At 36.8% G+C, this 23,863-nt stretch overlaps 2 protein-coding genes across 5 annotated transcripts in view; one reads left to right on the top strand and one right to left on the bottom strand.

The window, feature by feature from the left end:
- The window catches only part of LOC109095453 (CUGBP Elav-like family member 3), a 48,259-nt gene that overhangs the window by 13,925 nt on the left and 10,471 nt on the right, over positions 1-23,863 (top strand). For 2 of the 4 annotated variants that reach the window (XM_042740459.1, XM_042740460.1), the window contains exons 4-12: positions 1,194-1,242; positions 7,272-7,400; positions 7,785-7,864; positions 12,194-12,337; positions 13,764-13,950; positions 15,014-15,160; positions 15,601-15,830; positions 16,423-16,566; positions 16,877-16,978. In XM_042740459.1, coding sequence (XP_042596393.1) covers positions 1,194-1,242; positions 7,272-7,400; positions 7,785-7,864; positions 12,194-12,337; positions 13,764-13,950; positions 15,014-15,160; positions 15,601-15,830; positions 16,423-16,566; positions 16,877-16,885 — 1,119 coding nt within the window. In that variant the 3' untranslated portion in view covers positions 16,886-16,978. Of the gene's footprint in view, positions 1-1,193; positions 1,243-7,271; positions 7,401-7,784; positions 7,865-12,193; positions 12,338-13,763; positions 13,951-15,013; positions 15,161-15,600; positions 15,831-16,422; positions 16,567-16,876; positions 17,016-23,863 lie in introns of those variants that run through there. The other 2 variants (XM_042740462.1, XM_042740461.1) reach the window with 2 other exon arrangements.
- On the bottom strand, positions 2,944-6,584 carry LOC122139945. Its single transcript, XM_042740463.1, has 5 exons — positions 6,436-6,584; positions 6,150-6,213; positions 4,379-4,666; positions 3,441-3,743; positions 2,944-3,288 (listed from the first exon to the last, which is right to left on the bottom strand). Exons 1-5 carry the CDS (start codon positions 6,511-6,513, stop codon positions 2,996-2,998), a joined length of 1,026 nt encoding a protein of 341 aa, XP_042596397.1. The 5' UTR covers positions 6,514-6,584; the 3' UTR covers positions 2,944-2,995.

Genomic DNA, 23,863 nt, shown 5'->3' with positions numbered 1-23,863 from the left:
GCTGTGCTCGTGACATTTTACAAATGAGCTTCGTGACTCTAGAAACTAAAGCGTGTCTCTTCTCTCCCTCACGCTCTCTTTCACTCATACACTGATAAAAAGCTTTGTAATTTCAGCAGAAAAGCATGTGGAGTACAACTTTTGAAACCTGTTAACTATAAGTTACCTTGCCATATAGTAGGCTATAGGCCTATTGCAAAATATATATTAGGTTATATATACTGTATATTTGTGTATATATATATATATATATATATGCTGATATTATCTATTATATATTCATAAGACTATGTGCAGTAAAAATAAATTTAAATATTAAATATGTGTAAAAAAAAAAATGCAAGCCACAGTTTAAGGGGGAAAAAGAAGTTCCCATCACATTTAATGAGTGTTTTTTGTTAAATTGTTATTTTTCTTATTTGTGTTGTGATCATGTATGTTGGACTCTTTTATTTTACATTCTGTATTTTACACCTGTGTTATTGTGGTGGGTTATCAGTGTACGTCAAGCAGATTTCAGTAGGTGTGTAAATCAGTGCTAATTTATGTGTAACAATGACACCTTTAAAAAAGTGTTACCAAATAATGTTTATTATGTATGTCTGATCTATGCACAAACTGTCAACAGATAAAACAGCGGTTTATTTGATCCCTCTGGTTGATTTTAAATACACTTAAAGAATGCCCTATGTATTAGTCTTCCTCTTTCTCTGGATTTTCTTTAAATCTTGTTTACGTCAAGAACTCTCTCTATCTTTTCATTATATATTACGGTCTTTATGTTTTGCTGTTATTTTTTTCTCCCATTCCTAGTGAAATCAGTCTTGGTGCTTTAACTTTGAGCCAGTTAAACCTGTTGTTTGATTAATCAAGTTTTAGTCGACTAAACATCTGGGAATTTTAGTCTATCTTTAGTCAGTTAAAAACTTTTTTGTCATACAGCACAATGGTTAAACTAATTATCATAATTATTCTGCTCATGATTGTTGTCATTTGAGGAATTAAAACTGACCTATTATTATTATTATTATTATTATTATTATTATTATTATTATTATTATTATTATTGCACTTTCACCTATAGGCTATGGTTATGTACTGTATACTAGAAGTCTTAATTGTCTTGTATGATGCATGAATAGAGTCTATATATTTTGTAATTCAAATTATTTTTATTGATTTGTATTTTTTAGATGAATCGGCCCATTCAAGTGAAGCCTGCAGAGAGTGAGGGGAGAGGAGGTAAATCATCTTATACATCTTTATTTGGCTTATTATAAAGATTTCTAAAGATCCTCTGCTCATCAAGGCTGCATTCAGTTGATCATAAATGTAATTATATTTATAGATTAATATTGTGAAATGTTAAAATTTAAAGTAGCCATTTTCTTTTTGAATATCTGTTAAACTGTAATTTATTTCTGTGATGCACAGCTGTATTTTCAGCATCATTACTCCAGTCTTCAGTGTCACACGATCTTCAGAAATCATTCTAATCAAGTCTAATAATGAGAAATGTTTCTTGAGCAGCAAGTCATCATTAATGCTGAAAACAGTTTGTGTATATGTGTGTAAATTCAAAACAACACCATTTGTTCAAGATAAAATGTATTCTATTGACTGCCACCTGTACATTTTATTAATCTGAAAACTTCCATGGGTTTGCTGATACAACCTTATTGTTCAGTCAGCATTAGAAAACACTATAATAATACTCCATTTCAACTACTACAAGTAATACTCTCAACAAATATAAAGCTGTACACATTAAATGGAAAAAAAAATCTATATATATATGAAATGTATATGGTAAAAAGAACAGAAAATATATGAAATAGCAAAGACTAATAAAAGTGCTAAACAGGAGCTATATAGGAAGTCTCTTCATGCATGAGGTTTTTGATGAGTGTTCCTGTGGCTCAGTGGAGAGCATTGCATTAACAGCACAAAAGGTTGTGGGTTCAATTCCCAGGGAACACACATACTGGTAAAAAAAAAACTAAAAAATAAAAAATGTATAACCTGAATACACTGTAAGTCTCTTTGGATAAAAGCATCTGCTAAATGCATAAATGTGATGAGGAACAAAGGAAGTTAATGCACTGTGTGAACATTACAATGACTGATTTGTCTTCCTACAAAACACTCAATAAATTAACATTAAAATGGCTAATGCATTAAAATGCTAATTAGAAAAATATATATATTTGGTCTGAAAGTCTCCTTTTTTTCTCACCAAATATATATATATATATATATATATATATATATATATATATATATATATATATATATATATATATATATATATATATATATATATATTCAGTTTATTTTTCTATAAAATGGACTAGATTACCAAAATACCAAAATAAAAGACTAAAAGTTGTAAGCAGCAACTATGTTCCATAATCATTCCAATGTCCATATTAGTGTATATGAAAATAAAAACCTATTTTATCGCAGGGTTGTTAAATACTTGATTCTAATTGGTTGACAACATTGTAAGGTGTGCAATTTTTTTTTTTCCAGTAAACGCCCAGCTATGAAGTAGTTCCAGGATTGTCATTACAGCTTCATATCATAGTATTTAAGTTACTTATTAAGTTAAGTCCCTGAAACAGCAAATTATTCAAAGCCTACAACAACACTGACTGCAAAGAAATATAACAAACAATTTTGCTGCTAAATAACATGTAGACATTCTTTCGTCCACACACACACAAACACACTGAAACCTTCATCAGTTATTCCATACGCAATTAAAACATTTAATGCTGGAGTGAATAATGTTTAAACTTGATCGTTTACATTCATTACAGTTTGGATGCAAATGTGGTGCTGCTTCTCAAGTAAATTAAATTCCACAACGATCACAGTTGACCCCAGTAATTGAATACTTTAATGCAGCAGAAAATTCACCAGAAATGTTAAACACGACCTAAAACACGCCTACTGTAGCTGACTGTATCTTCACAGGCCTCGTTTCACAAGATTACAAAATAGGCCTGGTGTTGGAAGGCTTGTTTCCAGTGGAGTCGCTCTCCTGAACAGGATAAGTATCCACCGACTGACTTTCGCTGACAGGTGAAGCTGTGCTAATAGCAGACATCAGCATACGGTCAGTTTCAGTGGCTGTAGTGGACATGGATTGACGATTGCGTAGTTTTATGGTGATCAAATATGTCACACTGATCACTGAGATGAGCCCAAAAACCACAGTGAGCACGATCAGAATTGTTTCGTTGCAGCTGGAGTGTGTCTGGTCTCCTGGACCGGAGCTTTTCTCTGTGTGAATTAAACAACAGAATCAGGCTTATAGACGCTGACTGCATTTTTCAGGGTGAAAACAGTGCAGACTGCACCGAATTGTTATTATGCCAACGCTGGCTGGTAAAAATTAAATATAATGCGATGCAATCAAGTTTCCCATGTCTTACCGTTCACATGCAGCACATAGGCTTGTGGGTTTCCTTTAACTGTTTCACTATCCACAAAGCAACGGTATAATCCAGCATCTGCCTTGCGAACACGAGTAATGGTCAAAGAGAAATTGCCGGTTTTGAAGTAATTCTTTGCCAGCAAATCTCTTCTCTCGAAGCCTTTGCCGGGATTCATGGATCTGTCCATCTTGTAGTGCAAAACTCTTTTGTTGTTATGCAGCCACGTCACATCTTTGGCACTGTGCGCATAACAGTTCAGGGTGATGCTGTCCGTTTCTTCTGCACTCTCATTTAGAGCATCTATACAGGGAACATGATTTAAATCAAGATCAATTGATGATCATGTGCTGATGATCTACTTTCAGTAAGTAGCTCTCTTATACATGACCAGTCAAAAGGTTATTAATATTTTTTTTTTAAGTGTCATTTATTTAATCAAAAATACAGTAAAAACAGTAATACTGCAAAATATTATTGCAACTTAAAATAATGTTTTCTGTGTAAATATCTGTTCAGCTGTAATTGATTATGAAAGCTGTATTTTCAGCATCATTACTCCAGTCTTCAGTGTCACATGATCTTCAGAAACCATTCTAATATGATGATTTGCTGCTCAAGATACATTTCTGATTATTATCAATGTTGAAAACAGTTGTGCTGCACAATATTTTTATGGAAACCAATCATATATTATCATTAAAAACTGAAGTAATGCAAGAATGCATTAAATTGATAGCAGCTTCACTAAAGACTTTTAAAAATTATTTCTATTCCGAATAAATGCTGTTTTTAAACTTTCTATTCATTAAAGAATCATGAGAAGAAGAAAAAAAGTTTCATGGCTTCCACAAAAAAAATAAAATGAAAAAAAAAACATCTCAATTATTAAAAAATTTATACATTAAATAAAACAATCAGATATAGTAAAGACTTACATAAAACATCCAGAATAACTGAAGTTTTAACCCCATTACAGATGAACTCATAGGGCCCCTGGTCGGTGTATTGTGATGATATGAGAAGCAGGTGGTTGTCTTCACATGTGAATTCTTCCTCAAAACCTTTGCCAGTCGTGCACACATGGTTTTTGTATGTGGCGATAGTGGTGTCTGTGGGGGGTATCTTTCTCCATTCAGCGTGATGACAGCCGCTGGCGTTACCGGGGAATGTGTACGGTTGGTTTAGCAACACAAATCCAGACTGAATACTCTGGCAGAACGCTCCTGAAACAGATTCACAGAAGAGACAGACACTCTAATGAAGGGAATTTTGGTTACACTTTTTAAAGGTGTCATTGTTACAGTGCAAATACACAAAAAAGCACTGAGTAATATTAATTAGCAATACACTCTTAAAAATAAATGGTCCTTATTTACATCTGTGGAAGCTTTAACATCTGTGGAACCTTTCCATTGCACAAAATGGAAAACGGTTCTTTAGATGATTAAAATGTTCAGCAGAATTAGAATAAACTGGTTCTTTTAAGAACTGATCACTGAAATGTTCTTTGAGGAACAAAAAATGGCTCATTTATTGTGATAAACATCCCTTAGGACCCTTTATTTGTAAGTGTATTTGTAAAGGTATTTGATTTAGGGTTAGTTGTTTGTAATTTTGCTGTTATTTACCAACCTGGTCTCATAAAAATACGTACCTCTGTTCACTTGTTGTGCAACACTGTTTTTACATTCCTTACTGCACGTTTCGCCGCAGTTTTAAAGAGAAATGTCCGCTTAGCGGCTCTAAAACACTGGTTCAATTCGTGAACCCTGGCACGTTTTTATTACGTTGATATAGGTACGTATTGCTGTGTTTTTATTATGTTGCTTCAGGTACATATTGCGGCGGTTCAGAATCCAAATATCCGGGGACTGTCGCTAAAGCTAATGCTCTATCGTGTTGGAAATATGCACTACACCAAACCCAACCCTAAACCTACCCAAAAGTGTTAACAGATGCAAAACTGATAAAAAAAAAACGCATTTGCTGATGCAACCGTGCCATTTCAACTTCCTTATTTGCAGATTTGAACTGCTTTGTCAAACCGTGGTTACACAGGTTTCAAACCAGACCTCTCGTCTCTCAAGTACATCTCCTTACTCCGTGAGCTACCGAACAAACCTACCGTCTATGAAAACCCATAGATCTGAAGCTGGAGATGTGCGATGCTAACGTTCAAAAGCATTGGTTTTCAAATCTCCCAGCATATTAATATTGTTTTGAAGTCATAACATGATATTTGTCAAGAAATTGCTCAAAAATTACGCTTTATTAATCAAAACTCTGTAAATTTGTGTGAAGAGGAATAAAAGCTGTCAAAGTTTTACTGCCTCTAGTGTTTGAAAACTGCAGCGATATGTACTTATTGGTACGTATTTTGCATCTCACTAAAAAATGCACACATGTACATTCATGCCATGAGACCAGATAGGTTATTACTATAGTAAGTACATGTATAACAAGGACACGTTACTGGGAATTTATTGCAAACAGAAAGGTAAACATACTGTATAGTGAACAGATATGCAGCTACACATATGAATGCAGTTCAAATGCAAGAAAATTATTACTCAACCAAATGCATATGAAATATACAGTATAATGCCTTAGTACTGAACATCAGTATGGCTGTGATTAATTATACTGTATAAACACACAACAATCAACCTAAATTAAAAGGGAAAGACAAAGAAAGAAGTTTCCTACCTTCATAAAGTACAACCATAACTGCTGAAGCCAAAATCAAATGAATAGCCTTCATTATGATGCACTGAAACACACATCCGCAAATACTATTACATCATGTCAGTCATTGTGCTCAGCTATAAATACACTCAATGCAATGATTCATATCACACTTGTGGGTTGGTCGTTAAGATTAACTGTAGATTTATTACAGTCTTCTGATTGTAATGAAAATTTCTGATCTGACGCAGGTAAAAAACAATCGTGACTCTCTCTAACGCAAGACCAAATATTTAGTTCAACTCACTGCAAAAGCACTCAGCAGCAACAATTGAAAGTTCCAAGTGCTAAAAAGAGTCGTTTTTTTTTTCCTCAAAATGACCATAAGAAGTTTAAAACTCTACTGTAACGCCATTTCAGCGCATAACAACAAGGTGTCTTTACTTCCGAGACAGTGAGAGAAAGCTCCTCCCAGAGAGCTATGGCAAGACATTTGAACATTTAAATGAAAACTAGTTAGACTAAACACCAGTATAGTTCATTTTAAATGGTTAATTTAGCATTTGTATGTTACTGGCACTTTTTTGGTTTTTAATAATAGAATGTAATATAAAAGTGACCACTGGGTTTTCTTTTACTAGTAAATACAAATACAAGTGCTTTTATTTTTAAAAAGTTAACTCGTTCCAAATTTAGTAGGCACTCATTATATTCTAGTAGCTTTTCTCTATAGTATGCAATCAATGTTAAATAGTAATGTAGCAAAAGAAAAGAGATGAGATTTCTGTTTCAGTGTTTTATACCAATACAGTTTAAACAATAGATGTTAAAACGGCCTGCCATACAATGAGAGCAATGTGGAAGAGTTGCATAAGTACTGTAGATGAATACCAGAGAGATGTGATGACATCAGAGACATGTTGCTACAGTGTTGTATTAGTCAGGACATTTGGGCCTTACAAGTACTGTATCATCAAACTAACACACACACACAGTTCATATTACAACCATCCCTCTCCTGGCGACTTATGGTATTACAACTTATAATGACACACTTCAAAAAAAACTAGAATTAAAAATAAAGTCATGATACTAAATAACAGATCATGACCATTTCTCCCTTTTTCCTTTTTTTTTTTTTAGAGGACAGAAAGCTGTTTGTGGGGATGTTGGGAAAGCAGCAGTCTGATGAGGACGTGAGGAAGATGTTTGAGCCGTTTGGGAGCATTGATGAGTGTACGGTACTGAGAGGACCTGAAGGCACCAGCAAAGGTCTGTTCAAGGAATAGTTCACCCAGAAATTAAAATGTCCTCACCCTCAGACCATCCAACGTGTAGATGAGTTTTGGAGAAATGTAGCATTGCATCAGTGTCTCAGCAATGGATTCTCTGCAGTGAATGGGTGCCATCAGAATGAGAGTCCAATCAGCAGATAAAAACATCACAATAATCCACAGCACTCCAGTCCATCAGTTAACATCTGGAGAAGACAAAAGCTGCGTGTTTGCAATGCTACATTTCTCCAAATCTGATGAAGAAACAAACTCATCTGCATCATGGATGGACTGAAGGTGAGGACATTTTCATGCTGGGAGACTGTGTTAAACACAAACTTAATCTGCCTCACACAATCTGATGTTTGTCTTGTTTTCACAGGTTGTGCGTTTGTGAAGTTCCAGAATCACTCAGAGGCCCAGTCTGCCATTAACAGTCTGCATGGGAGCCGGACTCTTCCCGTGAGTGTGTCCTCCTCTCGTCCTCTCTACTCTCTCGGTCTCTCCTCTTGGTCTCTCCTCTCTTCTCTCGCCTCTCGTCAATTTAAATTCAAATGAGCTTTATTGGCATGACTTGCACAGTATTGCCAAAGCATTGTCCATTACATGAATAAAGAATAAACGATTATACAGTATAATACATAAACAAAACAAAAACAGATCTGTAAAATAATTAAGTAAATAAGTATATGTATACTTTCTTTCTTTCTTTTTTCCACAAACAAGAAACAAGAAAAATATTAAAGACATTGTTTAAAAAAAAAAAAAAAAAAAAAACAGTACATGTAAGGAATGATCTGGCTTCAGTTTTTTTGTCTACTGGCTGACAGTCTTAGTTTGTGACAGGCTGATACATATCTTGCAGCTGTTGTGATCATTTTGGAATTTTACCCTAAAATGTGACTTAATTTTTCTGCATTTGGTGATGCCATAAAATTTGGTTTAATTTGTTGTAATTTGGGGAAATATGCAGCTCTAACGTTGTGATCGTAATCACAGTGCAGTAGGAAATATTGCTCTGTTTCCAGCTCTTTCTGCGAGCACAGTTAACACAGTCTCTGTTCTCTGTCTGTGTCATCCTCTCTCTAGAGCCAGACACTGATCACTTACTCTGTATTTTGTTAGTGTCTTTCTTAATTTGGGATCTTTTACACAGCTCAAGTATTCTGCTGGTTTGTAGTCTCTTTCAGGTCTAAATACAGTTCCATCTTCTTTTGTATTTTAGTGGCATCTTTCCAGTAGGCAATGTAATTGTGTTTTTGTAACTGTGATTTGGTTGGGCCGGATTGTGCTGTGCTGGTTTGGGTGTAGTTTGAGCACCAGCTGTAGAAGGGCGCTCTTCTGCAGGTTCTGGTCCTGCCACTGCAGGGCTTCAGTCTGATACGAGCTCGGATTGCAGCGGGGCTTCAGCCTGATACGAGCTCGAATCTGGTAAGAGTTCGGATCACATACAAGCTCATACCAAATAGGGGCTTCAGCCTGATACGAGCTCGGATTGCTGCGGGGCTTCAGTCTGATACGAGCTCGCATCACTGCATTTCAGGTGCTGCTGGAATTTCACAGCTCTCTTCTGAATACTAATTAATAATGGGTATTGTCCTAATTCAGCTCTGCACGAGTTGTTTGAGGTTGCTCTGTTAACTTTTAAGATGGTTTACATATTTGGGTGTGCATAATTTCAATGTCTTCTTTATCCCATTTAGAGAAATCTTGGGTTTTTAGAGGTCCCCATATCTCACTGCCGTAAAGAGAAATTGGTTTGATTATTGGTTTTAGGATTTTTAGCCAGGTTTGAATTGGAATTTCGTTTTGGAATTTGTATTTTTGATCATGTAGAAGACTCTCAGTGCATTTGCTTTCAGTTCATTCACAGCCAGATTGAAGTTCCCTGTTGAACTGATTTTTACCCCAGATAGGTGTATTCCTGGGTGTGTTGGAGGACCTGGTTTCCTGCTCTTAAAGTGTATTTGTTTTCCTTACACCTGGGTCTCTTTTGATAAATCATTATTTTTGTTTTTGCTAGAGCCCATGTTTGACTGAATGTCTCTCTTGATGTCGAGGAGCTGTTGTAAAGAGGAGACATTTGATTTCTGATTCACTAAATCATCTGCGAAGAGGAGACATTTGATTTCTGATTCAGTTAGGGTTGGGCCGGGGGCAGACGAATTGTTTATTTCTTTGGCTAATTCATTTATATAAATGTTAAACAGAGTGGGGCTCAATGAGCAGCCTTGTCTAACTCCTCATTGTTGAGAGAAAAATTCAGTTCGTTCGTTCCCTATTTTTACAGCACATGCATTGTTTTTATACATGGTGCTGATTAAATAAAAAATTTTCCCTCCAAACCCATTTTCCAGTAGTTTTAGAAAGAGTCCTTCATGCCAGATTGAATCAAAAGCTTTTTCAAAGTCGATAAAGCAAGCAAAGATTTTGGTTTTGTTTTGATGTACGTTTATCAATGATTATGTGAAGGGTATAGATGTGGTCAGATATTCTGTGTTTGGGCAGAAATCCAATTTGACTTTTTTCCAAGATTTTTGTGGGTTTTGAGAAAGTTTTGTATTCTTTTGTTAATAATCGAACAGAATATTTTCCACAGGTTGCTATTAAAACAGATGCCTCTGTCATTACTTGGCTCAAACTTGTCTCCTTGTTTAAAGATTTAGTTTAAAGTTTAAAGAGGCCTTGATTCCAGGTGTCTGGAAAATATCCTACACTCAAAACAATGTTGAATAATTTGGTTATTGCAGTTTTGAATTTGTCATTTGTGTATTTGATCATTTCGTTTAATATTCCGTCGACGCCACATGCCTTGTTAGGTTTTAGTGCATGTAGTCTCTCTGGTAGCTCATTTACTGTGATTGGGAAATCCAGCGGGTTCTGATTGTCTTTAATTTTCTCTTTCAGGATTTCTAATTTGGTTTTTATTTCATTTCGAGCAGGATTTGTTTCAGTTGTTTTGTACATATTTTCAAAGTGTGTCCTCTACACCAGCGGTTCTCAATTCCAGTCCTCGCACCCCCCAGCTCTGCATATTTTGCATGTCTCTCTTTGTTAACACACCTGATTCAGATAATCAGCTCGTTAGAGGTGAGCTCCGTGCATGAACTGTGTTCCCATTGACATGGTCCCTACACAGTGTTCATTGCTCCCTACTCCCTGAGCAGGGAAAATCTGTTCAAGTTTACTTCACTTCGGAACATTCATTCACGGATTTGCACTGCGCAACTTCTTCACACACGGACAAGTGTGACATCATATACCTCTGTAAATAAACACAATTTAAATTCACGTCTCGCACACTTCAGTGCACTTTGAATGGAACATATGCGTTCGCTTCGAACTGGAATCATGGCGGAATATCCTGTGATGTCCACTTCGCAGGGCACTTACGTTCGAATAGAACAAATGTCTGAAGCCATAAGTATAAGTAACACTGAAACAGAAATCTCATCTCTTTTCTTTTGCTACATTACTATTTAACATTGATTGCATACTTTAGAGAAAAGCTACTAGAATATAATGAGTGCCTACTAAATTTGGAACGAGTTAACTTTTTAAAAATAAAAGCACTTGTATTTGTATTTACTAGTAAAAGAAAACCCAATGGTCACTTTTATATTACATTCAATTATTAAAAACCAAAAAAGTGCCAGTAACATACAAATGCTAAATTAACCATTTAAAATGAACTATACTTCGTTCTAATTCTTTTACACTCATCGTCAAACCACTTTCATTGGTGTTTTTTTGGTTTTCTTTTTGATGATTTTTTTTTTTTTCAAATTGCACATGGATGCTGATTGGTGGAATATATCTTTAATGTCCTTATAGTGCCAGATTTATGCCTACTTTATTTTGTGGATATGTGTTAATTCTAAATTTGTTCAATAGTAATTTAATAGTTTGACTTTCTATTACACTTTGATCGTTTTCTTTGGTGTTTTTTGTCCATTTGTAGGATTGATGTAGCCTTAGTAAATGAGAGGGCTGTCTGCATATTTAATTGTTTTGAATTGGTTTCAGATAGACTGTAATTTTACAGTGGTCTGACAGAGGTGTTTGAGGACTGAACTTGATCAATGTCTGTGATGAAATAATCTATAGTGCTGTTACTTTCCTCTCGGTCTCTCCTCCTCTCCCCTCTTGGTCTCTTCTGTCCTCCTCCCTCCACTCGGTCTCTCCTCCTCCCTCCTCTTTCCTCTCGATGCTCTCCTCCTCCCTCCTCTCAGTCTCTCCTCCTCTCTACTCTCGGTCTCTCCTCCTCCCTCCTCTTTCCTCTCGATGTCTCCTCCTCTCTGTCTCTCCTGTCCTCCTCCCTCCTTTCGGTCTCTCCTCCTCTCTCCTCTTCTCTCCTCTCGATCTTTCCTCCTCCCTCCTTTCGGTCTCTCCTCCTCTCTCCTCTTGGTCCCTCCTCCACTCTCCTTTCTCCTCCCTCCTCTCGGTCTCTCCTCCTCTCTCCGCTTGGTCTCTCCTGTCCTCATCCCTCCTCTTGGTCTCTTCTGTCCTCCTCGCTCCTTTCAGTCTCTTCTCCTCTCTCCTTTCGGTCTCTCCTCCTCTCTCCTCTCGATCTCTCCTCCTCTCTCCTCTCAGTCTCTCCTCCTCTATCCTCATGGTCTCTCTTCATCTCTTCTCTCTCTCTCCTCCTCTCTCCTCTCTCCTCTCAGTCTCTCCTCCTCTATCCTCATGGTCTCTCTTCATCTCTTCTCTCTCTCTCCTCCTCTCTCATCTCTCTCCTCTCAGTCTCTCCTCCTCTCCTGTTGGCTGTAATCTCTGTCTGTGTGTGGTCAGGGTGCCTCCTCCAGTCTGGTGGTGAAGTTTGCAGACACAGAGAAGGAGCGTGGGATGCGGCGCATGCAGCAGGTGGCCTCGCAGCTCAGCATCTTCAGTCCGGTGACACTCAACTTTAATGCATATAATGCCTACACACAAGCAGTGAGTACAACACACACACAGACACACACACACATATGTTGGTATTGGTGGTTTACGGGGACTCTCCGTAGGCGTAATGGTTTTAATACTGTACAAACTGTATTTTCTATCACCCTACACCAACACTACACCTAACCCTATACCTCACAGAAAACTTTCTGCATTTTAGATTTTCAAAAAAAAAAAAAAAACTCAATTTAGTATGTTTTTTTTAAGCCTTTTGAATTATGGGGACATAGGCAGTGTCCCCCATAAACCACCTTAAAATTGTAATACCTATGTCATAACCATGACATTCTACTAATTTGTGTTTCTGTAAACCACCCAAACCAGTGCACACACACAGAGCAGTGATACATTACATGTCCATTAGCTTTATAAGATTTTAGTTTTCCCTTTTTATCATTGTAGAAAGAAAAGTAGCTTTAAATGGGATTTTGCATTTACATTTCATTTAGCAGACGCTTTTATCCAAAATGACTTACAAATGAGGACAATGGAAGCAATCAAAATCAACAAAAGAGCAATGATATGCTAGTGCTATAAAAAGTCTCAGTTAGCTTAACGCAGTACACATTTATTTAAAGTTATACTTTTATTCAATAAGAATTATTCAGTGACAGTAAAGACATTTATAATGTTACAAGAGATTTCTGTTTCAAATAAATACTGTTCTTTTAAACTGTCTATTCATATGTGAATCCTGAAAAATAAAATGTATCACAGTTTCCACAAAAATATTTGGGCTGTTTTCAACATTGATAATAATCAGAAATGTTTCTGGAGTAGCAAGGCAGCATATTAGAATGAAGACTGTACACTAAAGACTGAAGTGATGCTGAAAATTCAGCTTTGATCACAGAAGTAAATTACATTTTATAATACATTCACATAGAAAACAACAATTTCACAATATTACCGGTTTTACTTTATTTTTTAAAAATGCAGCCTTGGTGAGCAAAAGAGACTTCATAATGTAAATTATTTTCCCTAATAATAATAATAACAACAACACTGTATTGTTTTTATTAAATATATAATATACAAACAATATATTTTTCTGTTGTGTCATGTTATATGACACATATCATGAATCAGTTTCAAACAATAAATATTTAAATTATTTGTTTATTTCCATGTAAGTAAACAAACTAAAGAGAGCAAGTTTTAACAGACTGCAATAAAAATCAAGCCCTAGGCCATAAAAGTGCCTGCAGTTGTAGAAACACAAAGAGCCTACAGCTCTTTATCCAGTATTCCACCTGTCTTTATTACAGACCCTGCTTGAATCTCTGAACTTACATATATTGCTGTTTCCAGTTATATCGTTGTTCTCTCCATTATTAATGACAGTCGTTGTGGATTTATCTTGTGCTCAAGCGTATGTGGAAGTAGTGTTGTGTTAACTCTTTCCTCTCTGCCTCAGGTGCTTCAGCAGCAGGCGCTGGCCGCACAGTCATCATACCTGTCACCTGTGTCTACCGTAGCGGCGCTGCAGATGCAGCAGATGGCAGCACTCAGTGCTAACAGCATCGTAGCCGCACCCATCACCCCCTCGTCAGGTGATCACCACCGTCACCACACAGCACAGCTACCTGTGCTCCAGGAACCAGGTCCGAATGACATCATAATATGGTTACCTTACAATATTCAGACCACACAGACGGATGTCAAAGAGTGGATAAGAAAGTCTTTGTGTGTCCTAAAGGTTTATTTTGTTAAAAATAAAGGTAGACATTAACTAAAAGCCAGAAAACTTTAAAAAAGTTGGGAAAAGTACCCTTTAGCATACTTCTTAAAAGAGTATTTATTACAGAAAAAAAGTACTTAAGTGCAAACTGAATCCAATGTTTTCTTAGACTTAAATGCTTGCTATCTGCAGTTAAACATGTAAAAAATGTATTATATGTATTATAGTTTAAATTTATGTTAAATGCAGTTATCTAAACTTTAGAGTGTTTTGACCCACTTAAGTAGGACTTAAATACAAGTAATTGTAATTTCATAATTATGGTTAAAGTGTTACTGCTGAATACTAACAAGCATTTATGATAAACTAAAATATACTTTAATGACATTTCTATTGAAACTTGTATTTTAAATATGTTTGCAATTACACATTTGTAATGAATTTGGAATTTAGTACATTTAAAATACATTCACTTTAATATGTAATATCAAATAACACACTACAGTTAAAATCGTGATCAAGTTCTTGTGATTAAGTATGTTAGCCAACACATCAAAATAAATGTACTACTTTAAAACATGACAAAAGATTATTAAAACATGTTGATTTAAAATGTCCTTTAAAGTGAATCTTTTAATTTGACATCATTACAAAGTGCACGTTTTAAAAGTGTACTTAAGTCATGGATTTGTCTCTGTTTAAAGGATTAGTTCACTTTCAAATTAAAATTTCCTGATAATTTACTCACTCCCATGTCATCCAAGATGTTTATGTATTTTTTTCTTCAGTCGAATTTTTTGATGAAAACATCCTTTAAGTGCACTTAAATTACCTTTTATTTCATTCATTTTATATTATACACTACAAGTGCACATTCAATACAAGAGCCTTCTTTTTCACAAGGTGATCTGTATGTGAAGAGCTCAGTGTTTACTGTTCTTTTACTTGTCTGTTTAAACTCCACGCTGCTCTGTGATTGGCTACAGGCACAAACACTCCGCCCACTATTGCAGCCACTCCCGTCTCAGCTCTGCCTCCACCAATCGGAGTGAACGGCTATAGCCCCATACCGGCAAACACCAATGGACTGCCAGCTTCAGAAATCTACACCAACGGTGTTCATCCATATCAAGGTGAGAAATGAGGATCCCTAATGCTTTGAAACATGCTTTGGTATGCCAAATAACATCACAAAACCCATAGTGATTAAAATAAATGTTTTATTGTAGGAAATAAAGTACTTGAAATCTAAATAAAAAAAGAAAGAACACATTTTTTTTTTATTATGACATAACAATAAAAATAGAAACAACAGAACTATTCTACAGTTTTGAGTATTCATATGTCTTTGTATGTGTATGTGTGTGTAGGGTACTTCATTTACACTTTAAAAAATCCCACTGCCTTCAAATTTGAAGTTCAGTCAACTCAAATATGTTTAGTCGACTTGAACTAGTCGAGTTGTATTAAGTCACTAACTAGTCCTCTAACATCATGGCAGCGAGTTTAGCATGCACAGAACCACTCACGTTTATTCAGAAACTGCAATGCTTTCTCTTCATCGTTCCTCCAGCCCAGAGTCCAGCGGCGGCGGCAGCGTTAGATCCGCTCCAGCAGGCGTGCAGCACTATACAGGTGACTGAGCTGCTGCAGTGTCTCTCTGTGTCACATCAGTCTGTATCAGCATGTGTCAAACTCTCTGTTTCACAGCTGCCTATCCGGCCGCATATGGACTGGTCAGCCAGCCGTATATACAGCAGCCCGCCCTGGTTTCCCAGCAACAGCTGCAGCAACAGAGAGAAGGTGATGTCATTTCCTGTTCGAAAAAAAGGACAGTTTGTGTACTTCCACAAATGAGTTCTTAGGAAAATAAAGTGTCAAATGAATGCATGTTTCCTGACATTTAATTGCATGTTAAATGTACTATAATATGATTGATATTAAATTCGATTAGCTGAACTTTAGAGATTTTGAACACACTTAAGTAGGACTTTTTCATTTAATAATTACTTGTATTGTCTTTGAAAAATGGTTAAAGTGCTGCTCAATGTACTGACAAACTAAAACTATAACTTTATGATAAGCTAAAATATACATTAATGTAATTTCTATTGAAACTTGTATGTATTTAAATATTACACATTTGTAAAAATGCAGTTGCAATTTAATACATTTAAAAAAAACAAAATATACTTACAGAATTTTAAGTACACTACAAGTGCACATTCAGTACAATTAAGTGTACTTTTTCACAAGTGCATTGTTAATTATTGGTTTATTTATACACATGTGTTCATAAATCATTGCATATGAGTTTCTCATTATGAGTATGTCTGTATGAGTCTAATGTGTGTGTGTGTGTGTGTGTGTGTGTGTGTGTGTGTGTGTGCTGCAGGTCCTGAGGGGTGTAACATCTTCATTTACCATTTGCCTCAGGAGTTCACTGACTCAGAAATGCTCCAGATGTTTCTGCCGTTCGGTAATGTCATTTCTGCAAAAGTCTTTGTGGATCGAGCCACCAATCAAAGCAAGTGCTTCGGTAAGAACGAGCAGCGTATGTGTTCCTGAAAATACTAACTAGGTAGGGAGCAACTACCTAGAAACCTCCCACAATTCCCAGCTTTCACATAGCAATAGACTGATGTTATTGTATTATCATCTAGATTTTTTTTTATACATACATACATGTATATATATGAAACATTTCAGTTCATGTTTATTTAATTTCAAGTAAACAATTTTTATTTTAGTCTTAGTTTTAGCTAACAGTAATAATCCTGCCAGTATCGACCAATCAGAACAGCTCAGAAACTGCACAGCAGCACTTTTCTGTTCGCTTTGTCTCTCAGGCTTTGTGAGCTTTGATAACCCAGCGAGCGCTCAGACGGCCATCCAGGCCATGAACGGATTTCAGATCGGCATGAAGAGACTCAAAGTGCAGCTGAAAAGACCAAAAGATGCCAACAGACCCTACTGAGACCCAGACAGGTAAGAGAGGACCAAACATTAGGGAAAAGAGAGATTTATCATGCAAAAGGAGGAGAAGATGAGAAAAAGAGTCAGTTCTGCAGGGATTTGTCTGAATAAGGATGCTTATAATAGATAATAGGAGGCGACAGAGGCAGTGCATGCAAAAAAAAAAAAAAAAAAAAAAACAGATGAGAAATTGACCCAGAGGACTTAAAAAATTGTGAAAACAGTTTTCACTTAGTAAATTTCACAAATGATTACTTTTACATTTAGTCATTTAGCAGATGCTTTTATCCAAAGTGACTTACAAATGCAATCAAAATCAACAAAAGAGAAATGATATGCAAGTGTTTTAACAAGTCTCGGTTAGCTTAACACAGAACACTTATTATAAATCATATAATAAATAAAGAAAACAGATAGAATAGAAAAAGAATAGAGCAAGCTTTTGTTAATTGAATAATATGTAAAAAGAAAACAGATAGAATACAAAAAGATTAGAAAAGCTAGTGTTGTTTTTTTTTTGTTTTGTTTGTTTGTTTTTAAGAAAACAAGCAGTTGTAAATGAATAGATTGCAAGTTTAATTTTTTTTAAAGAATAGAATTAGAATTGAGAGTGCTATAGAGGGTCATATAAAAATGAAAGAGAAACAAATGACAAAGAAACAAGTAACAACTTGACATAACTAACTTTAGAAAACAAGTGAAAATAAAGCAACTATGAAATATGATATAAAAACTTAATAAATCACTTTTTTTTCTAAAGTAACACTGTCAGAAATTATACACGTCACGTTTAAATGCGACAAACAAGCATAATAATAAATACTATGATCCAGTTTTCATTACTGATGATGCTGTTTTGTGTTCTCTTGATGAAAATCATAAATGACGGAGACCCCGTGGCTATGGTTTGCTATAGCAACAGATAATCCACTAGCTCTGAAGTAGTAGTAAGTTGATTGGCCTGTTTGGTTCGGGTTGCTCTGTTGTTTTTGGCCACGAGGTGTGGGCTGCATGGCATTTTGCCGATGCATTGTTTGGTGCATTTGATTCCTCTGATGAATTACTGTGAGATTTGACTGATCATTTTCAGTTCGATTGGAAATGAGTTACACATTAGTAACCCTCTCCCTCTCTGTGATGACCCAGCAGGCACTGGACGTCAATATAACGTCATACTGACATTGGATCCCAACGTTGGACAGACGTTGTAATTTGGTTGAAAATTAAAATCGGGTTGACGACAGAACCCAACGTCAGACTGACGTCAATCTCCGACGTTGGTAAGACGTTGCATTTTGGTTGAAAAATGAAAATCTGGTTGACGTCAGAACCCAACGTCAGACTGACGTCAATCTCCGACGTTGGTAAGACGTTGCATTTTGGATGAAAATGAAAATCTGGTTGACGTCAGAACCCAACGTCAGACTGACGTCAATCTCCGACGTTGGTAAGACGTTGCATTTTGGATGAAAATGAAAATCTGGTTGACGTCAGAACCCAACGTCAGACTGACGTCAATCTCCGACGTTGGTAAGACGTTGCATTTTGGATGAAAATGAAAATCTGGTTGACGTCAGAACCCAACGTCAGACTGACGTCAATCTCCGACGTTGGTAAGACGTTGCATTTTTGTTGAAAATGAAAATCTGGTTGACGTCAGAACCCAACGTCAGACTGACGTCAATCTCCGACGTTGGTAAGACGTTGCATTTTGGTTGAAAATGAAAATCTGGTTGACGTCAGAACCCAACGTCAGACTGACGTCAATCTCCGACGTTGGTAAGACGTTGCATTTTGGTTGAAAATGAAAATCTGGGTTGACGTCAGAACCCAACGTCAGACTGACGTCAATCTCCGACGTTGGTCAGATCTGGTATTTAGGATGAAAATGAAAATCGGGTCGATGTTAGAACCCAACGTCAGACTAACATCAATCTCCTTCATCTGACAGACATTGCATTTTGTTGGAAAATTAAATCAAAATCATTATCTGTCACAAACCAACAACTGTCAAAATTGTCAAAACTGTCAAACTCAAACTTTAAAATAAGATATGGCTAGTATGGATTGTGTTGACATGACATCAAACCTTTAACAGAGACAGGAATTTTGTTGTAAAATAAAAATCAACATACAGAGAGAGAAAAGAAAAATAAAAACATACAGAGAAAGTGTAACATCAGATCAGACAGAGTTCAAGATTCAATGTGAGACAACACTAAATGATTAAATTTTAAAGGGTTAGTTCACCCAAAACTGAAAATTATGTCATTAATGACTCACCCTCATGTTGTTCCAAACCCGTAAGACCTTCATTCATCTTCGGAACACAGTTTAAGATATTTTAGATTTAGTCAGAGAGCTTTCTGTCCCTCCATTGAAAATGTATGTACGGTATACTGTCCATGTCCAGAAAGGTAATAAAAAATCATCATCAAAGTAGTCCATGTGACATCAGAGGGTCAGTCAGAATTTGTTGAAGCATCGAAAATACATTTTGGTCCAAAAAATAACAAAAATTACAACTTTATTCATTGTCTTCTCTTCCGGGTCTGTTCTGAGCGCGTTCACAACACTGCAGTGATGCTGCTGATGTGTTATTGGGCGCACCAGAAAACACATCCGCAGCATCATATGTCAGAAACTTTGATGATGTTTTTATTACCTTTCTAACCACGGACAGTATACCGTACGTACATACACTTTCAATGGAGGAACAGAAAGCTCTCGGACTAAATCTAAAATATCTTAAACTCTGTTCCGAAGATGTACGGAGGTCTTACGGGTTTGGAATGACATGAGGGTGAGTCATTAATGACAATTTTAATTTTTGGGGTGAACTAACCCTTTAAGACATTAGCAAAAAGAATAGTTAAACTTAATCTGAAAATGGAATCCACAAATGTTTTGTGGTTTTATCAGAAAAATGACTAAGAGATGAACTGGGTTATAACAAATATGATTTATTTATTCAATTGTTCTATCATTTACATTTAACATGCAACAGAACATTTTCAAAATAATTACATTTTAACATCAACCTTATTGGAACTGAATAGTTTTGAAAACATTAAGATACATTTTATTAACAGCTTTTTTTTCCTGCCACCTCCACCCACCCTGTCTGGTGCACAGTACTGTCGCAAGGGCTGTGCCAAGTGTGTAACTGCACAGGGCCTCGCACCTCTAGAGGGCCTCGCTCCTGGCCTGCATTTTATGTTGTTTATATCTAATTTTTATTACTGTTTTTCCACCCATCTTGTCCTTTGTAAGACTAAAATAGTCATAGCGGATAGACAGTATAAGACTCTGAGTATAAGAATGAGTAAAACTGTTTGTTGTTAGGACGACAAAAAGTTATAAAGTTTAACTTTTAGTCTGGTCTAGAGCCCTGCATTTCACCCTGAATTTTTTACACCTTGGGCCGGGCTTCGGGCCAATTTTCACATCATAGTTCAGATGCGGGCCGGCCTCAGACCTGTTTAAACATCCATCAATTAGAGACCGTGCTGCCACGACTGTCAAATGATGAAAAAATTGCCGCACTGGGGGAAAACAACACAAGACCGTGCTACCGTGACTGTCAATAGTGGCTCAACAGTGTTAAGTGTCCCGCAGCAGCGCAGTGTTCTGCTTTCAAATGCATGCAATAGGCTTAAGCTTGACACAAAGCATCGTCAAAAAATTATTACCATAAATGAGTCATGGGGGAAACAGGAATGAGATATTGAATTATTTACTAATAAATAGTGTTTTCTGAGTTGGTGTCGCAAGGATGATGTTGCCAATCCTGACTCGCAACCTCTTCATTTTACGCGCCTTTAGAAAAAAGTTAATCTTTACGGATTATGATTATAATGAATGAGTTTTTTTGTTTCTGATTTGTTGTATTTCGTTTAGTAGTCATTTAAAGCTTTCAATAGATATATTTGTCACGTCTGTGAGCCATGTATTCACTGAGCTTTGGTTAATTTTTGTGAAGCGCTCCTGTTCAAGACGAGACGGTAGAAAGCGCATCATGACTAGAGTTTGTGGAAAAATGTAAGCAGTAGCCTACAGTATTACAGAACTGTTTTATGATAGAAATGTTCAGCCACCGACATAGACTATCTAGTGATGCAAACTACTCAACCTTTTATGAAATTCCGCCCTTTTGAATTGAAAATATGCGATAGGTTAATGATTCATGTAAAACATTAATAAATGTGACAATAGATGTTTGCGTTTTCGACTATTAAACATACGAATAAGAGTGAGAGTGCAATAGTGCAAATTGATTTTATGAAAAGTTCAGCTGCCAAAAACCTAGTGCCGTTTGAAATTTTCTTCTAAAAAATACAAATTTTATCAGGCTCCCATGTATAGGTTCAGTAATTTCACTTTAATAGCAATGAACAGTTTCTTTTCTTTCCTATTAAAGTGAAATAACTGAACATAAACATAGGAGGATGAGAAAATAATTATTTTAGAAGAAAATGTTGGATCGCACTTAGAGGCTTTTCCATCTGAACTCTTCATATATAACTGTCTACAAGCCTAGAACTAATTTAAGCATTCTTATTAACTTATTATTATTATTATTATGATTGTAGATCCTTATGAGCTAGTGCGTGGCCGTGATTTGTGCGCAAGCATGTCAGTAAGCAAGGCATCACAATCGGACAGATGCATGTTAAAGTTGAGTTTGTTAAGGTTCCGGCTTCGCTACCGTTCGGACGTTCTAGCTTACTGTTCTCCGCTTTTGCTTCTTATTTCTGTACTTTTCTCTGATTTTTCTAAGATTTTTTACTTCAGAAGATCAGCACAGTGCTCAAACAAAAGATTTTTGGCACAAACACTAAAACTAAAAACTTTGGGACTGGATAATACTACAAATGAAGACTTTGCCTCCCACTGCCAGCAGCTTACATTCCGGAGATGGGATAACAACTGCCTACATTCAAAGAGAAGAGAGAGAAAAAATGCCTCCTGTTGGATCCACTTGTTGCATGAACTGCTGCAAACTTCTACAAAGGATTGTGATTCTTGAAACAAAGTTACTTGCCGGACTTCCAAAACAGGCAGAACATTCAGCAGACCATCGTCATGGACCCTCTCAGCATACAGCCGGTGAGTCCCATGAATCTTCTAAATCTCAACAGTTTATACCAAGTGTAGAGGAACAAGCCAAAACTGATCGCCACACTAATCGATGGCACAAACAGGGAGACATCAGATTGTCACGAGTTTCTCGTATTGCTGCTGTAGCATCCTCTACCCCAGATTCGACTATGACAAGGCTTGTGAATACCAGTATTCTACCACCCCCTATACATCTTGAGAACAGATTTGAAGCATTAATGAATGCGGGTGAGGAATCCCCAAATGTGATAAACATCTATTGGATCAGCCAGCAGCTAACACACCGCTACTAACAGGTGCTCAAGGTCGAGCAGACAACGACATTCAGCTCAGAGCGCAGTCAAGCCCAGGACTCTGATAGTGGGTGACTCTATTATCAGAAACATCAGTAGCAGGACTACAACAACATGCTGCCTTCCTCAAGCAATGGTCTCTGATGTGAACAAGGAACTTCAGAATATTCTGATGAAGCACAAGACTACAAATCCAATTATCATCCATGTGGGGAAGAATGATACTCTGAAAGAGCAGTCAGAACTCCTTAAGAAGGACTTTAGTGAACCTTTTTCAAACACTTTGAAGACTCAAAGTTCATCAGTGGACCACTCCCAACTGATAACACCATGCAGCCACAATAAGCACTGCTGATGGACACCATCCTGGCCGAGCCCTGCCCTCAGAGCTCCTCACAGACAGACTGTGATGTATCAAAACAGCTACAAGACTCAGCACTCAAGGATGACTTTCTGGAAGACAGCCGGGGAAGCCAAGACAACATATCACAGTCACCGGAAACACCAGAGACACAGCCCATCTCACCAGACACATTATCCCTCTCTCCAGCATCTCCACTTCTGTGCTTTTCACAGAAAATGGAGGAATTGGTGTATGCTGGGACTAAACTCTCACACTCATTCGTTGCAAGCCCGCAGATATCAACAAGAAAACAGCGGGCCCCCCAAACACCAAAGCCTGTGGGACCTGCTCCTCTGAGAGCTCTCCGACCGCTGCCACAACGTCAGGGCCCAAACCCTCCATCTGCTGTAGGTGAACCAAAAACAACTGATAGCAGCTCTCAGTGATATGTGTCGGGTCCCCGCTATAATAGCAGCAACATTCACAAATGTTTAAAGAACAAGCGGGAACCCAGTGTGCCTGTAGCTTTCTCTATTTCAGTTTTATCATGTGACAGAAAGTTTAAGTCCATCTCAAGCCGAAGGGCAAAACTCATCTAATCTGCAGCCTATTATGCATCAAACTAAAATGATGTAATGACATAAAGCACTGCCATCAAGTTAGCATCTTTAAACATTCGCTCACTAAAAAATTTATCATTTTCTAATCAATGACTTTATAACCACAAACAATCTGGATTTTATGTTTCTAAATGAAACATGGCTAGAAGACAGCTGCAGTACAACAGTCCTCAATGAAGCAGCCCCTCCTAACTTTACTTTCATGAGTGTCTGCAGGACTGTTAGGAGAGGTGGAGGTGTAGCTGCTCTATTTAAAGATGTCTATCAATGCAAGCAAGTGTCATTTGGTCAGTACTTGTCTTTTGAATATCTAGGAATTGTGCTGAAAGGTGCTCCATGCATTCTGTTTATCATTATTTACAGGCCTCCAAAATACTCTCCAGCCTTTGTTGAAGAGGTCACAGAAATGTTATCAATGATTTCCTCAGAGTTTGACTGTTTTGCTATTGCAGGGATTTTAATATTCACATAGATAATGCAGAA

The sequence above is a fragment of the Cyprinus carpio genome, chromosome B16 (genome assembly GCF_018340385.1).
Source record: "Cyprinus carpio isolate SPL01 chromosome B16, ASM1834038v1, whole genome shotgun sequence".
Classification (NCBI taxonomy): domain Eukaryota; kingdom Metazoa; phylum Chordata; class Actinopteri; order Cypriniformes; family Cyprinidae; genus Cyprinus; species Cyprinus carpio.
The sequence above is the reverse complement of the archived record's forward strand: the minus strand, read 5'-3'. Positions and strand labels throughout refer to the sequence as shown.

Bases quoted from the DNA above. Each gene is read 5' to 3' on its own strand.
- LOC122139945 (XM_042740463.1), bottom strand. From the start codon at position 6,513: ATGGTCATTTTGAGGAAAAAAAAAACGACTCTTTTTAGCACTTGGAAC. The intron at 6,214-6,435 runs GTGAGTTGAACT...TGTGTGTTTCAG, and splicing joins TGCTGCTGAGTGCTTTTGCA to TGCATCATAATGAAGGCTAT. The intron at 3,289-3,440 runs GTAAGACATGGG...TAATTCACACAG, and splicing joins CTATGTGCTGCATGTGAACG to AGAAAAGCTCCGGTCCAGGA.